A 16,926-nucleotide genomic window follows, 5' to 3' on the forward strand; every position below is an offset into this window, starting at 1 on the left:
AAAATAGTAAATAGTGTATTACGTAAAAAGATGGAGATTACTAAATAATTTCAAATTATATATATATATATTACGTCATCCCATCCGATCAAATGATCCATGATCCAACTACCAATCCGATTTGATATCTAGTCTAATTCTGATAACTTTGCCGAAGACAAACAGTTTCCTTTGTGCCCCTCGTATCGAAACATAACATGATAACTTATTTTCAAGGGCTAATTACAAATGTAGTCCAACTAAAAGGATTCATTTACATATCTAACCCACTTTGGACAAGAATACCCTTATTTCAATTCATCTTCTTCCTCAGACTCTCAACATCTTCTTCACCATCCCAAACCGACGAAAAGACGGTGATTTATAGAGAGAAAAGATTATGTTTCATTCAACCTTTGAAGAATTAGTGTCTGTGTGGAAGAGGATTAGGATGAAAAGCTCAAAAAATGAGAAAGCAAAAAAGAAAAAAACAATTGAACTGCTGTGATGTCGCATTTGTGACGAATTTGTCACAAATGCGACAAGAGTTGGCGTATTCGCGACAACAATTGTCGCATTTGTGACGAAATACGACAACTGTTGTTGTTGTCACATTTGTAACGAAATGCGACAAATTTTGTCACAAATGCGATAACAATGGAGGAAAATGGTGGAAAATAGAGAAAATTGAATCAATACCATTACAAATGAAGAAAGAGTCAAGACCAGCGAGAAAAGCAGACGTATAAGCTAAAAACATACAATTTTTACGGAAAATTAAATATAATACTTCAATAATCTTAAAAATCATTAACGATTGGTATCAAAAATGGAAAAAGATGAACCAAAGAAGAAGTTGAAACGAAGAAGAAGAAGAAGAAGAAGAAGAAGAAGAAGAAGAAGAAGAAGAAGAAGAAGAAGAAGAAGAAGAAGAAACAGATCGATGGATCGAACATAACTATAGATAATTTTGTCAAAAGTGGATGAAAGTGTCTAATTTAGTGAGATGGAAGTAAAGTGAGTTAGATATGTAAATGACCCTTTTAGTTGAGCTAGATTTATAATTAACCCTATTTTCAAACTCCCCATTATAATCAGACTCAACATAACATAACGCTGATAACAGTCTCTTCCTTTCCTGTAAACCCCCCACCGCCCCTCTTCCCCTTTGTCCCTGCATCCGACCCCTTTTTCATTTCCTTTTCCTTGGCAAATATCCGTTTTTGCATAAATCTAACAACAAAGTTTCAAGGTTACTTCTATATAGTTGAGGAGGAAGAAGGAAGCTTGTCTTCCTTCTTCCTCCTCCCCTGTGTTTTATTTTTTCTATAGTGTTAGTTTGTTTTCCTTTCTTGTTATTTTGAAGTCTTTATCCCTTCTTGAACTTCTTTTTCCGTCAGATCTACTCTTGTGAGCTATATTTCTTTCTTTTATTCTTTTTTCGGTCTTAGCAAGAGCGGAAAAGGTTTATCTTGTCCGTAGATCTATAGATCCGAACGTCCGGAAGAGTCTAGAGGATGGAGTATGGATTACAACGATTTTTCAACGGGATTCGACTTATGAGAAGGATATGACTTCTATGTTTGTTGTATTTGTATTTTTTCTGGTTTTTAGTGCTCTTTGTAGTCTTTTATTGCTCTTTGTAGTTTATGTATTGCTCGTTGTAGTCTTCTCTTCCCTTTATGGGTCTTTGCCTGTATGAGATGGAGGTTTTATTCCTCTTTTTTTTCGTGCTGTATTTGTATTATTAAGCTAATGAAATGATATATGACATTTTATTAAAAAAAAAAAAAACACTGATAACCTATTTTGAGACTCCAAAATTCAGTAAATTTAAATAAATTTGCACTCAACTTTTCTTTTATAAAACCAATACATCATTCACTATGACAATTACACATTTAATTGCTTGAAACTAAAAAAAGGAAAAAAAAAAAACTGATAATAATTCCTTCTGCACCACCACCGACCAAATTTCTCCGGGCGGAGCTTCAAATCGAAACGCTGTTAGGAATTCCCCGGCCAGTAAGTCCAACATCGCTGCTCGGAGCTAACAACGTATACGGCATTAAAACAGGACCAACACGGTTCTTCAATTTCTCATCCTTATTCATCTCCACAATCTTCTCCTCAATTTCCCCCAATTTCTTCCCAAACTCCTCAAACGCCTCCACCGCTTTCCCCTCCGTCGTCCACTCCGGCGTATCCCGCTGCCCTAAATACACCTCATCCGACGCATGTCTCGACAAGATCTCAATCAGCGAAATCCCGAGAACAGTCTGCAATTGAGCAGTCACCGTCTTGAAAAAAGCCTTTTCCGGATTCAATTTCAGTTCCTCATACTCAGAGCTCCCTATTTCCGGCAACAATCTCCGGCTTAAACTAGGGCGATTCGGGAGGTAGCCGCCGTATGGATATTGGCCGAAATTGATTGCGGCGTGAAGTGCAGATGCTACCCAGATTATTATAGTGCAAGATTGAATTAGGTCTTCTTTTGTGTTCATTTGAGGCCACCAGGGTTCGTCTTTCTTGTCGCCGTGGCCGACTTCTCGGAGTTCTTTCCACCATGATTGGAGTTCGGGATCGTTGGCGACGAGTTCGTCTGTGTCGTAGTAGATGGAGCAGTAGTTTTTTACCCATTCTTTGATTGCTGACCAGATTTGTAGACCGTCGACGGCGTAGGGGTAATCTTTTATTAGGAGACGGATGCCGTCCGGGGAATCTGGATCTTCAACTGCTATTCCTCTGAATGCAACAACAAATTCATTGAAATGAAATCTTGCATTTTGATTTTGAAAGTTTTCAGAAACTAAAATTATTATGTTTCTGGATTGGGCTTAATATAATTGGGCCCCTCAATTTGGCCCAAATCAACTATTCACTTTTATTATTTTCTATATATTATGATTTTACACTATAATTTAAAAATTCTACGATCCCAATTCATAAATTATAAACGCTAAAAATATTAATTTGACTAGTTTGACATGATTCAAATCATATGACATAATTGTAGATAATTTTTTAAAAGTGAGACTTTGTTTGGTAAAGTCTAAAAAGTGTTTAATTTTTTGTTTTCCAAATGGAGACTAGCGCAAAGACCTCAAAATGAGCGTTGACGATCTCAAAATTAAAAAATTCAAAGTTTTGAATGATATTCTAAGCAATTTTCAAACTTTTAAAATGGGGGTCATTTAGGTTTTGTTTGGTGAAGAGAACGAAAATGGATGTTTACAGATAAAAAAACTCCGAAAAAAATAATTTAATTCTTCGAGTTTTTCATTTTAAGGTCATTAGCCATCATTTTTATAGTTTCAAAGCTAAACGATCTTCGTTTTTAGCAAAACGAAAACCTCAGTCTCTGTTTGGACAAAAACTTTGTTACAGTTTAATAAAAAGTCAAAGCATGTGTTTTTTTTAGACTTTTTTTTTTAGAATATCGATCATTTTAAAAATTCTTCAGTAGTCTCTAATTTATTTAAAGTGATATGATTAAAATTGAATTTCTCCAAATTTCATCAAAATAAAAGTTTTTGAACAAGAGTTTTAGCTTTAAGTTTTTAGGTAAATTACACCCGATTTTGCCGTTACTAACATGATGATCGATTTTGAATCAAAATCAGACATAAAAATTTCTAAAGGTTGACATATAGTACCCTAAAAGTGCAAATACCCATTAAACGAGTAAATACCAATTGACCACGTGAATTGTCATTAAATAATACTCATTTTGTTCACAGATCATCATGCTAGTAACGTGAAAAGTGAGTGGTCATGAATGTTTATGATAGTAATGTGAAAAAGTTAGATTAGTTACCTCATTTTGAGATCTTCAGGGAGTGCTTGGTGAGTGAAATTCCAGTTTTTGTAAGCCATAGAAGTCATTTCCATGGCATATTTACCAGGAAACACTGTAAACTCGAGCAAGCCACCGGCATTGATAAGTATCTGTCTAGCAACTGCATTGATGTTCATGGTGTCACGGAAATGAGGATGAAGAAGTTTGTGGATTGGATGAATCACACTTAGATTTCTATTTGTTCCAATTATGAATGGTTCTATTGCTGCATGTGTATGCAACCTGTCACCAAAAACAACAACAACCATTGATTAGAAACAAATAAAACAAGGTTCTGAGATACCTAATTTAGGCGGATTGAGTTTCTGATCTTTTATTTCAACACAAGGGACACATTTTTAGCTGAATGCAACGGGCCTCTTTGAAGTTGTCCTAAAAAATCGACCGCCCCCATGAATTTTAGGAATACCTCGCTTGTTCTCTAAACTTGCTTAAAATGTAATCAGTAGGAAACATTATTAGCTGAATGCATCGGAGCCCCCTTTTGAAGTTGTGCTAAAAAACCGATTGACGCAATGAATTTTAAGAATGTCTTGTTAGCCCTCTAAACTTGTTTAAAGTGACATGTTATGTTGCACAGAATTAGAAATTGAAATTGAAAATGAAAAGGTCAACGTTATCTCTGAAAAAACATAGCTAGAAAATGGAAGTGGAAACAGAAACAGAAAACACAAAGAGCATAAATACTATTGAAGAGAAGTTTTTGTGCAACATAAGTGACGTGATTAACTCCTTGTTGCTATGTGCCAGTATAAGATAAGATTTGGGCAAGTTAAAGCACGCAAAACTTTAAGAAACTGCAAGGAAGAAATAGATCGTTTTAAGCAAGTTCAGAGCACCAACATGCCACTTTAAGTAATTTCAAACGGTTAATTTGTCAGTTTAAGTAAGTTTAGAAGGTTGATGAAATATCTCAAGAATTGAAGTAGTCAATCGTTTTTGGGCCAAATTCAGGGCCACCTCATGTATTTAGGTTATATTTTTCTCACATTATGGTTCTGCTTCCAAATCAATTAGTTGTAAATATCTAATTCACTTAAAAGAGCGATACACACATTTCATCTGCGTTTGAAAATGTATTTTTTTTTTACGATTCAAAATAACGTTTGTATAGTTTTTTTAAAAAAAATTGTAAATTTTGAACGATGCAAAATGGATGATGCTCCACTAACTGAAGTTTATGTTCAAATCTGAGTTTTGTAGTCATCACGGGTTTAATGTGACCAAATATAAATAAAATCAAGCCCTTAGTATATTAATATGAAAGATCAGAATCTCAATCCACCAAAATCAGAATGATGAGATAGCTACAGTTAAATGCACCATGAACTTTCATGGTTATCTCAAAATGATCACTTAATTTCAATTTGTGTTAATAAAATCATTCATCTCTGAATTTTGTCTCAAGTCACTCCGGAAAACTTCAAAAGCAAAAAAACACCGAAAATATGACATGGTTTCCATGTTAGCACTAGTCAAGTTTCACCACTGGCTGAAAAGATACGTGACTACCACCTAGCTGACCAAAACGACACACGACTACCACATGTTGTTTCAATCAGCCACATATCATTTCGGTCAGCGATGAAAGTTGACTATTGATGATGTGGTAGCCACATCATTTTTTGGTGTCTTGTTGCTCTTAAAAGTTGAATGATTTGATTGAAACACATTGAAGTTGAGTGACCATTTTGAGATGAATGCGTTTAAACCGAGATATCTATGATGATGATTTTTGCCAAATTTATATAAGAAATTCCTTACCAATGGCTAATGAGTTGATGAACACCAGAATCAATGACAGCAACATAAGCTTTAGCCAGTTGCCAAATGGAACCTTCAACCGAACCATCTTCTTTAGCAGGAGTGCATACTTTTTTAATGGCTCCAAATTCATCTCCATCAGGATGCGGCAAACTTAACTCGATTGCAACTGGTTTCAGGGTTCCATCATCTTTCAAGAAAAGCAATGTTCTTGATGCATATGTTTTTGTGGATGTAGCATTTATACTCCTCAGGTATGGCATCACTGTGTCATGGTGATCTAATATATACAGTTTGTTCTTCTCCATTGCCTGTAAAAAAGAAATGGACACGAAACGCGGAAACTTTGTAAAGAAATTCGGGCTAATTTTCGTCGCTATGGAGTACAAATTGGACACCTAAAGAGGTGATTCAAATATTGGGTAAATTCGTGGTGTATAACATTTGCCCTATTTCACACTTTGATGTACAACCTTCAATTTTGCATAGAAAACGTACAATCTTTTCGTGACTTCCCACTAAAGTGTACAGCCGGTAATCATGATCTGTCAACGCGAAGTCAACACACCACAACAGCAATTTGACCTCCCTAAAAGTCAAAAGTTGACTGGTTACTTTTAGAGAAGTCAAATTGCTGACGTTTTCATTTCAAGTTAACATGTCATAATTACCGGATGTACACTTTAGTAAAAGATCATCAAAAGACTGTACAGTTTTGTATGCAAAATTGAAGGTTAATGACAAATGTTGTATATCGGGTATGTAATTTACCCTTCAAACATTGGACTAGGCGGTTCGCTGGTTCCAATCAACTTAAACTTAAAAATCTCTCAAAATGGTTTCAAGTATATAAATGGTTAAATGTTTATGTAATTGCTCGGGGTTTGGTGGCTGTCGGGAGAGCCAACCTGGTTGGGATGTCTTGCTTCTGCTGCCCCGCTCCCAGCGTTTAATAATAATAATAAATATATGTAATCAGGGGTGGAGGGACATAGATTCATGGAGGGTCTGTCTGACACCCCAACCCCCCACCTCCACCCCAGAGTCGAGGGAAGAATGAAAAGAAATTAGAATTAACGACAAAAAATTACATCGTTAAGTGTATAATTTCCGTTAGTGATCTCATTCTGTCGGATTTGACATCAGCAAGGGAAGAAACTATTCGTCGCTGATGCTTAGTTCCAACAAAAGATTTATGATTTAACATATTTTTATCCATTGATTTTCGAGTATTTGTTTCCGATTCCACCACTATCTATAACTAGCCAACGCACATTACCTCATGAGCGGTGAGTCCGCCTAGGTTGTACTTGATGTGTTCTTCAGTTATTGAACTGTTTTGATCACCATAAAGTTTGGTATTAAGCTGGCTTTTGGGAGGAAACTCCTGCAAACAAATTTGGTATTAGACAACAAAATCAGAAAGAATGCTTAAGTTACTACATTCATCAATCTCCTTGACAATTTGTACTGCATAAAGTAAGACTAGATAGAGTACGGCTATTAATTTCTGACACGACAACGCAATTTAGAGAAACAGTTCATTTTACATGATTGTTATTTTCGTATCATTTATATCATATAAAATCATGTAGAATATATAAATCACACAACAAGATTATGACATGACAACTCATTTTGACACCACTAAGATAAAGCTTATATATACCTCGAGACGACGAATTATAACAGGATTGACACCAGCAAGCATTTCTCTTCCAAATTCTTCATCAGTCCTCCAAGCAGTCTTACTTTCTGCACCAATTGTTATTGTTATTATTGCATTACATAAGAGAGGGAAAAAGCTTAATACATCACTTATCTTTCTGTACTTATCTAGAAAAGTCAACTGTCTTTTTATACTTTGAAAACGTTCTATTTACCCATGATCTTGCTTAAATTGACATATTAACTCCTTAAAGTATTAGCCCGTTGAACTTGCTTACACTAATCAATTGTCGTCCTATATTTGCTTAAGTGATATGTATTTCAACTTATCCAGAGTCTTGTGGACTTCGGGAGGAAGTAAATAGGTCACTTTAAGCAAGCTCAAAGGGTAAATAGCATGTTCCGAAAGTATGAGAGAACAGTTGATTTTTCTGGCCCTCTGTATTTGGTCCAAAAAACCAATTGGTTCCTAATACTTTGCAGATGTCTCGTTAACCCCTTAAACTTTTTTAAAGTTGCATGATTAACCCCTCTATTGCTACGTGGCAGCTTAAGAGGACATTTGAACAAGTTGAATCCTGTACCACTTTAACCAAGTTCAGGTAGCGAAAAATAAACATACCTTTGATGACTTGAGGCATTGGAAATTTGCAAACGGGTTCTCCATCTGATCGGAAAATCTCTTTGAACATCTCGAATGGAATGTTTTTGCGAATGTTATCTAATAAAGGGCCACCGGGAAGCTTAAGTCCTCCATGATACAGTTTTAAGACATCATCAAAGCAATCAAACTCATTCGGGGTACTGTCGAATACAGCTTCTAGCTCAGGTTTAATAAACTGAGCTATTGATTTCAATGCATAACCAAGGAAATCAGCCATCTTCAAATGACCAAATCTCTCATCTCTTGGTACATATATGTTCAAACTCAGCAGTAGAGGCAGCCTCGTTTCGTAACTCGGATCTGTCAAGAAATCACATAACTTAAACGTTAAACCCATAGGTAAGATCTAAGAATAACAATAATTTTTATTATATCTTTACCGGGCTCAACTGTTTCCCGAACTTTTAAAAGTGCGTAACGGATCAAATGGGGGAGTTTGGACAAGCTAAAGTGCGTACAAATTTCCAAGAATTTCAGTTACGGAAACATAAAACACTTTAAATTCAAAGTTTCCGTGCATCATAGCATAGAAGAGACACATTTAGATTGAGGATGCAAAAAATTGGATTAACTTTCAGTAGAAAAATACCAGATTGAGGTGTTTTTCGGCCTGTTTTTCGAAAAAAATTTACCCTTCCTTAGAGGCTATTCTGCAATAGCCTCTCTAAACTCATATACACTTTGAAATACCATTCCGAAAGGTCACGTTACAAACTTTTATAAAAGAAAAAGTCACATTGCATATAGGAAGTCAACCGAAAGGCGAGTAGGCCTCACTGGTCAACACATTATGTCACTTTCATGAAGTTAGAGAGGCTAATAAGTTGTCCCTTAAGTTTGGAGGACAAAGCGACAAAAATGGACAACTTTAAGGGCTCCGTTTGGTTTAGGCGGCTTCTCTATACTTTGAAAAATGCCATATTTACCTCTGAAACTTAGTTAAAATGATCTGTTAACTTCCTAAAATCCACCTGGTGGATCAACGGGGGAGTTTGGACAGGCTAAAGTGCGCAAAAATTTCCAAGAATTTCAGTTTCCGAAATGTAAAGCACTTTAAAATCAAAATTTCCATGCATCATAGCATAGACGAGACACATTTCGATTTCGGATGCAACAAATTGGATTAAATTTCAGTAGAAAGTTACCAGATTCAGCTGGTTTTCTGCCTGTTCTTCCTCTGCGGGGATAAGGAAATTCGGAAGAACCACCAAGAACGGGGCGGATGTGCTTAGGACCTTTATCGGGATCAGCTAAATCATTGTAATAAGCATAGTCATAAACACGGTCCCATTCTTGGAGCTCTGCTTTTCCATCTCCTCTCAAACTCTCCAGTTCTTCCTCCCTGTACTTTCGCAGTGCCATTGGCGTCTCATGTGGCAGATATGTCTGTTATAATCAAAAACTCATCAGCAGTGGCGTAGTCAGAACAAAATACTCGGAAACAGATGAAAATGTCTTGAAAAGTACAAAATTTATTGGTACTAAGCATTAACGATGGTTATTTCTGTCGTAAATTCCGTCGCTGATGTCAAATCACTACAAATTCAGAATAGACTGAAATTACCATGAGAGTTATATATTTACTGACGGAAAATTTCTATTATAATTGTAATTTTTCTTTATTTCTTTCATGAGTCGATGGGTGTTTTGACAGACGCGATGATAAATCCAGGATTCACTTATATATGTAGGTTCAATCGAATTTTTCGGAGGCTTGTACCCTAAAAATTAAGACTATAAATAGTTTCAATGGACTTTTTAGACTTTTTCGATGACCAGGAGCCCCCTGACCCTTCCCAGGGGTGTTTGGTTGCTGCTTTTTTGACTTCTTGTTTGCCATTTCACTTTGAAAATGACTGTTTTAGGTGTTTGGTTAGACACCTTAGAGGCTAAACTAAGCAAAGACCTTGTGAAAAGCAGCATTTTCAAACACGAAACAGCAAACCGTAATTGAAAACAGCAACAACAAACAGCAGATACGGACCCTAAGTATATCCATGACCGCCTCCCTCCTCTTAACTTTGCTTAAAATTAGCTTTATAAAGTCATTACAATGATCTATTAGTCTCTTGAATTTATTTAAAGTGCTACACAATTTAATTTGTCTAGATCTCTCATTGTTCTGTCGTGTGAACTTAGGGGCCAACGAGCATTTTAAGCAAATTCATAGAGCTAAATAGATATATCCGGAGTTAAAGAACCAATCAGATAATCTAACAAGTACAAAGAGACTCATAGACACTGTTTGTTTGTCGAAAAATATCGGGTAACAAAAAACTGTGTTGCAAACTAAACTATTTTCCGGTCTTATATTAAAGTACCCGAAAGGGAGAAGAAGCAATGGGTGACTACTAACGTATTAAGTTTTCATAAAAACATAAAAGCTTAATATATCCATAGTACCATGCACTTGTTTAGAAAAGTCAATTATCTCCTTATACTTTGAAAAAGTTTTATTTAATCTTTAAATTTGCTTAAAGTGATATAATTTTTTTTTTAAATCCACGTGACAAAATAAGGAAAGTTTTTGAACAAGTTTATTACGGGACAATTGACTTTTTATGACTAGATATGTATTAAGCCGAACTTATAATAAGAAGATTGTTTTTTTTACCTTGTTGGTAAAGAAAACGCGGTCTTTAGTGTAGCATTTAGCAGGGTAAACCCAAGAATTGCAGACGAAATGGATTCGGCCATGGCCAGGAACGTCTTCAAGAGTGACGGTTTTCAAATAAAATTCGCTGTGATGATTATTCTTTATTATAAAAGCTCCTGGAATTGCAATATCATCCTCATCATGATCAAATGTAACTTTGAATACAGAATCTCCAGGTGTTATGGAATTGAATGTTGAACCAATCCAATCTTCCAAGTATGCTGCCTTTCCCACTTTCCCTTGCACATCATTCTCTACCAAAAAAAAAAAGTTGAAACAAAAATCAAGAAAAGAAATTGTATATAGTCTCAAAATATAATATTTTATTTTAAAAAAATAAACTCCAAGACTAATCAATTCCAAATGTTGACACTATAATTGTGCAAATTATTATTTTATGTATGATTTATCTTAATTATAAATCTTATCATATTGAATAATAAAATATATATATTAATGTTTAATTATATTTTTTATTAAAGAAATGCAGTAGCAAGGGTGACAAGTTGTCATAAAAAAAAAACAAAGAATCATTGTCTCTCGAATGCAAAACACTTTTCTAAGCACCCTACATCTCACTAAGCACTCTCTGTTAGAGATACTCTTATTCATAACTAGATGTGCAAGAGATTTATTATAAAAACCTATTCTTAACAGTTTGTTTGGTTTACATACTGTTTGTTGTTGGAAAATGTTGTTTTCCAAAAAGAAAGGATTCCCTGTAGAAAAACATGAAACCACGTAGATTTTTGACTGAATTCTTTCTTTACGAAAACATGAAACCAAGTAGATTTTTTTAAAGTTAACCCGCATAAATCCACTTTTAAAAAAATTCTTAATATTAAAAATGAAATTTTATTCTCTACAAAAATTGAAATTTTATATTTAAAAATAAAATAAAAAATATTATATTGATTATAATTATAATTATAATTATAATTATAATAATTTAAAAGTCTAATATTTTTCTTTTATTTAAACCCGGCTCATCAAGTCTGGGTTCAGACGGACTGAACGAATATCCGGACCGACAAGAGTTGTAGACTAAACTGATTAATCATACCAAAAACGTGAAGAAATGGGCAGTGGTATGGTATGATGGGTTCTGCAGCAGTAGTAGCATTGACTCGTCGGTGAAATTAATGCAATGGGAACACAGTGGACCATAACACAGCTGATAATCTTCTCACTAGAAAAAGCTAAAGCAACAAGGCTGTGACACTTATATGTTGTTACAGCTTCTGTTTTAACATTGGATTAAATAAAGTGGGTCCTATTAAAATTCTGAGTGACTGTGAGACTCACATGATTCCAACATTTCATGTCTGGCATAAATAAAAGCTCCTACTGTTCATGAAAAGGAAAAGAGACACAGATTAAAGATTAGAATGTGTTGAAGATTTATGGAATTATTCTCATTCTTCACTTCTTTTTGCACTTTTATTTAAGCATAATTCTGTTCCTCTTCAAATATAAAAATAATATGAAATTTACAAAAATTCGGTTGTGGTTCAAAAGTTTACAAATCATAGGTACGATTTTTTTTTCTTTCGCTAAAATAGTTGGTAATTTGATTCTTTTTCTACTTTCAAATGTTTTTATATGTTAAAAGGAGTACAAAAGGCAGACCGGCACTATAATCAGAGGTCTTAGCTCTCAAATTAGTCTAAAAATACACCGCGTCAAAATCAGCGCTGGTCCTGATAATTTAGAGACCCTAGGCAAAATAAGTAATAAGAGTCTTTTAATAATAAAAAATAGAGAAAATTACACAGAAATTCATTTTTTAAAAACTATTTACACCTATGTCAAATCATAATTTTGAATTATATCAAACTAATAAAATCAATACTTTTAATGTATTTTAAGCATTAGAATTTATAAATTAGAAGTTTAGAATATATTTTCTAGGGTTTATGATTTATGAATTGAAGTCTAGAATTTTTAAACTATGTTGTAAAATCATAATATATAGAGAATAATGACATATTAAGAATTAAGTTTAGTGATATGATTTAGTTGTAATTTTGTACTTAATTATGATATTCATGTATTTGACCCTAAAAAATATATACCTAACAAAATAAGTCTTTTATTTTTTTTTTATTAATGGAGATTCAGAAAAAAAAAAAATATGATCTCCTATATAATTTTATCACTATTTATATTAAAAAAATTAAATTTCATATATACATATAAAAGCTAAATTTTTTTTTTTGGACCCCCTTCAATCATGGACCCTAGGCCGGCGCACGCGCACCCCGGGTCTATACCAGGGCCGACCCTATACCCAGGGCCGGCCCTGATCAAAATCTACATATAGCCTCCCGACCCAATCCAACCTAATCCCATAAAAATTATTAAAATTTTATCCTCCATATGACATAACTTTTATTTCCCCTTTGAGGAATACAATGAGAGAAAAGATGGCTGAAATTTTTGTTCTCAATGATTATAATGTAGGTAAATTTAGATGATTTAAATTTTTTATCTTTCCAAATAAAGAAAATCTCATTCCCATATCCATAATAAACTTTTAAATCATGAAAATGTGTTTGAAAATATTTAGGTCCTGTTTGTTAAAAAGCTTTTTGGGCTAAAGTAAGGGATTTGGGCTATTTTAGAAGTTTTGGCTAGTAAAACCTTTAATAATGGTGTTTGGTGGAGAGAGGTTTGAAAAAACTTATTGGTCCAAAAAAATAATTTTGAAAAAAGCTCATTTGACTAACGGATTACATTGGCCCTGTTTGGAAATTAGCTGTTAGCTGTTAGCTGATTACATTAGCTGTTAGCTGATTACATTAGCTGATTTGACTAGCTGATTTGATTATCTGTTTGTGTAGACCTGTTTGGTAAATATTAGCTGATTGATAATAGCGGTTTGTGTAAAAATACGAATAAGGGCATTAATTTTGACGCATGAGAAGAGGGAGTCTATCTATTAGGGGTTAAAGAAGTCCATTAATTTTAATATTGCAAAACGCTAATTGAAAAAGCTCATTTTAAGAGTTTTTTCTAAATTAGCGTTTTCATCCCAAAACTCTCTCCCAGACCTCTCTCCACCAAACACTCCAATTAGCGGTTTCAGTGGTCAAACCTCTAAAGTTGGTCAAAACCGCTTTTTTTATCCCAAAACGCTCTTTACCAAACAGGGCCATTAACTGTTAGCTGATTACTTTTTTGGTTAGCTGATTTGACTAATTGATTTGACCAGCTGATTATAACTTGTTTGGTAAAACTTAGCTGATTACTCATTGTTGTTTGGGTAAATGACAAATAAAGACACGATAAAACATTTATCTGGAGTTAAAGAGTAATAATTAGGAGCAAAAATGTCATTTAAAAAAGATGGATCAACAAGCTAATGAAAAAAAGCTCCTAAAGTGAGATTTTTCAAAATTACCTTTTGGACTCAATAAGTTCTTTCAAACTTTTTTTCACCAAATACCACTATTGGAGGATTGACTAGTTAAAACCTCTAAATTAGCTCAAACCTCTAATTTTACAAAATTTATTTTAGAGCTCAATATAAAAAAAAAGTGGAAATTTAAATAAAAATAAATAAATTAAAACAAAATTAATATATCTGATATCTACTTTTCTTTTTGTTTTCTTGAAAGACAAATGTTCTGTTTTCTTGATGATCTTGAATTTCCCACTCCTAGAAAATTGCAACCATCATATCCTACCAGATCATCCGTCCGTACACACAAACCAAGCCCACCAATTTATTATGGTGGTGGAATGTTATTTAATCCATGGTCTATTCAACATTCTACCATTTGACCCCTAATTTATTATTCACTCACATATTTGACCCTATTTAAATATGAAATTTCACTCAATTTAATAGAGGCTTATCATTATCTACTTGATATATATGGGGATATTTTGATATATAACATGTAGCAAGTGTTAAATTTTATTTGCCACATCGATTTTTATTTAAATATAATTAATTAGAAAAAAAACACAAATGAGATGAATATATAATTCATGAAATATACCCGTTATAGTAATGAGACAGATACGAATAATGAAAAAATAAATGGGTAAGAATTTAAGATTGAAACTACCTATTACAATCCCTAATTCCAATTCTCCATTCAAAAAAACTCATTTCAATTAGTTTTTTTTCATCTTCTACAAATTAGCGGTTTGAACTTAATCTATTTTCTCAAATTGTGCGCCATGTTGACATGTGTGTCCTTTTATCATTCATTAGTCGTAAATCACAAACAAACATATTTGATTAAACGTGATTTTTTTAAAAAATAAAATAAAAAATATACTGCATTTTGTATGAGTTCGATAAAAAATAAGTTTCAAATATTTCACTGAATTTCAAAATATTAATCTTCAATTCTATTATTAAATTACAAAAATTATGAATTTTTTTGTAGAATCAACTTACGTGCAATTGGTGTAGAATAAGGAACTAAACATTTGTATTTTATACTAATGTTTAAAATTGACCAACTTACCAACATTATTGGCTGCGAACCTTAAAAGTAAAATTGTACAATTTTAAATATTAAGAGTAAAATTACTTTTGCTTGTAAACCTTAAGAATATTTTTGCATCTCATCCCTTTAAGGGCCCGGAAGGTGTGTCAGACCCTCCTCACCGTCGGAACGGAACTATCCTATCATGGCCTATTAGAATTTGAAGTGGTTAATTAACTCGTTGAATTTATTTTTAATTAAAAAATCCAACTTCATTAATATGTGATATGCAATGAATTTCTCTAAATTTATCCAAAACCACTCCATCTTAATCCAAATTTAACTTAATTCTAACAAGTTTTAAATTAGTACCTACAAAAACAGTTGGTTATATACTAATCAAATGAGAAGAAATTTTTCAGAGCAAGTTTTTTACGCACTCGTAAATTTACCCCAATAGAGCAATTCTATCAATTGGTTACCATCAAGAGCTGGGATCTATCAATTCAACCAAACTGAACTAAAATATTAGGATCACAAACTTTTCAGAACTCACAATACGAATCTCAGTGAACAAAATTCCCAAAAGAAAAAAAGGATTTCGGGAATGAAATCTGAAGCAGAAATTAGGGATTGAAAAAGAAAGAAAATTACCAGACTGAGAGTGAAGATTGATGAGTTGCAGAGAAACACCATGGCCACGAAGCTCACGAAATCCATCACGAAAACAAGCATGAAAATCATTGAAATCCAAAACATTCTTCTTCATCAACACAACTGATCCTATTATCTTCTTCTTTCTATCACAATCAGAGTCGGTCATGTCTGTCATTTTGCTTTAGCTCTGTGATAACAAGTTGTTTATTGTATTGTAGTGTATGTGGGGGAGAAGATGAGAGGGGAGGTGAGGGTTTTTATAGACATGGACTCATAGGATTGCGTTTGACTAGCAAAATAAAAAATAATTCGGTTGTTCATATTGGGTATTTTTGCTTTTCTTTGGTACTATTTTAGTGATGTTAGGATAAACAACTCTTGTAACCCAAAAAAGCTTCCACTCTCTTGTTTGGGTGCGTGTATTACACTTCCACTGTATTTTTTGTTATGCATAAGTATCAAAATAGCCATTTCGAAACGAAGTGCAATATGTGTTATCTTCTATAACTTCGACCTGAAAAGGAAATAACAGTAGGTTAGAGAGGGATTCGCGTCCGACGAATACGCTCTAATTTTAAAGGTAACAAAAGTTGAAGTGATGTCGAAGACAATAGAAATATTGGTAACTGTGATGTTTACATACCTCTTGTGAGTTGCTCACCTTATCAATATATAGTAGCTTCCATGAGTAACTGTCGTAATCTTGAGAATGTGTCATACTGACTCACTGGACACGTGCCGGCCTTCGGTTGCTCTGCAACTTTCAAACTATAATGATGTCAGGTGGTGTGCTTTGCCATGTTAACAAAGCTACTAAGTATCATCGTTTCATTGGACCTAAGGCCTTCGGGCTGTTATGTTGTCAGCCGAAACGCTTTATCACATACCTTATGTCCTTTGCGTAACCATTTACCATGATTCAATGGTTCCAATTCATTCGTCGCATGGATACTAGGATGGATGGTGGATGACAATCCACATGGACGGAGGATATTGCTCGCATCTTTAGGGAATACTCCATACTTCATATCAGAAGATTTCTATGAGTCTTCCTGGTCCGAAGGGTGACATTGATCCATATGTAAGGGATGCTTTCATGCTATCGTATGTCCCCTATCTATGCCCGAGCTTTTTAAGGTTCAGAAACATCATACCATTAAACTATTCTAGATAACCATGTAGCTTAAAACTTTCAATCTTTTCATACCCTTCCTTCTTGCAATACATACAAAAT

The 16,926-nt window shown here is 33.9% G+C and overlaps 1 protein-coding gene across 1 annotated transcript; it reads right to left on the reverse strand.

Moving 5' to 3' along the window:
• Positions 1-1,802: 1,802 nt before the first annotated feature.
• On the reverse strand, positions 1,803-16,023 carry LOC136205529 (probable linoleate 9S-lipoxygenase 5). Its single transcript, XM_065996167.1, has 9 exons — positions 15,690-16,023; positions 10,549-10,844; positions 9,080-9,320; positions 7,893-8,234; positions 7,272-7,357; positions 6,882-6,989; positions 5,603-5,913; positions 3,797-4,060; positions 1,803-2,724 (listed from the first exon to the last, which is right to left on the reverse strand). The coding sequence occupies exons 1-9, from the start codon at positions 15,865-15,867 to the stop codon at positions 1,971-1,973; spliced, it is 2,580 nt and encodes an 859-aa protein (XP_065852239.1). The 5' UTR covers positions 15,868-16,023; the 3' UTR covers positions 1,803-1,970.
• Positions 16,024-16,926: the final 903 nt, after the last annotated feature.

The sequence above is a fragment of the Euphorbia lathyris genome, chromosome 9 (genome assembly GCF_963576675.1).
Source record: "Euphorbia lathyris chromosome 9, ddEupLath1.1, whole genome shotgun sequence".
Classification (NCBI taxonomy): domain Eukaryota; kingdom Viridiplantae; phylum Streptophyta; class Magnoliopsida; order Malpighiales; family Euphorbiaceae; genus Euphorbia; species Euphorbia lathyris.

Excerpts from the sequence above, each read along its gene's own strand:
- LOC136205529 (XM_065996167.1), bottom strand. The coding sequence starts at position 15,867 with ATGACAGACATGACCGACTCTGATTGTGATAGAAAGAAGAAGATAATA. Across the intron at positions 7,358-7,892 it reads AATGCCTCAAGTCATCAAAG|AAAGTAAGACTGCTTGGAGG; the intron begins GTATGTTTATTT and ends CAATTGGTGCAG. Across the intron at positions 6,990-7,271 it reads TTATAATTCGTCGTCTCGAG|GAGTTTCCTCCCAAAAGCCA; the intron begins GTATATATAAGC and ends ATTTGTTTGCAG.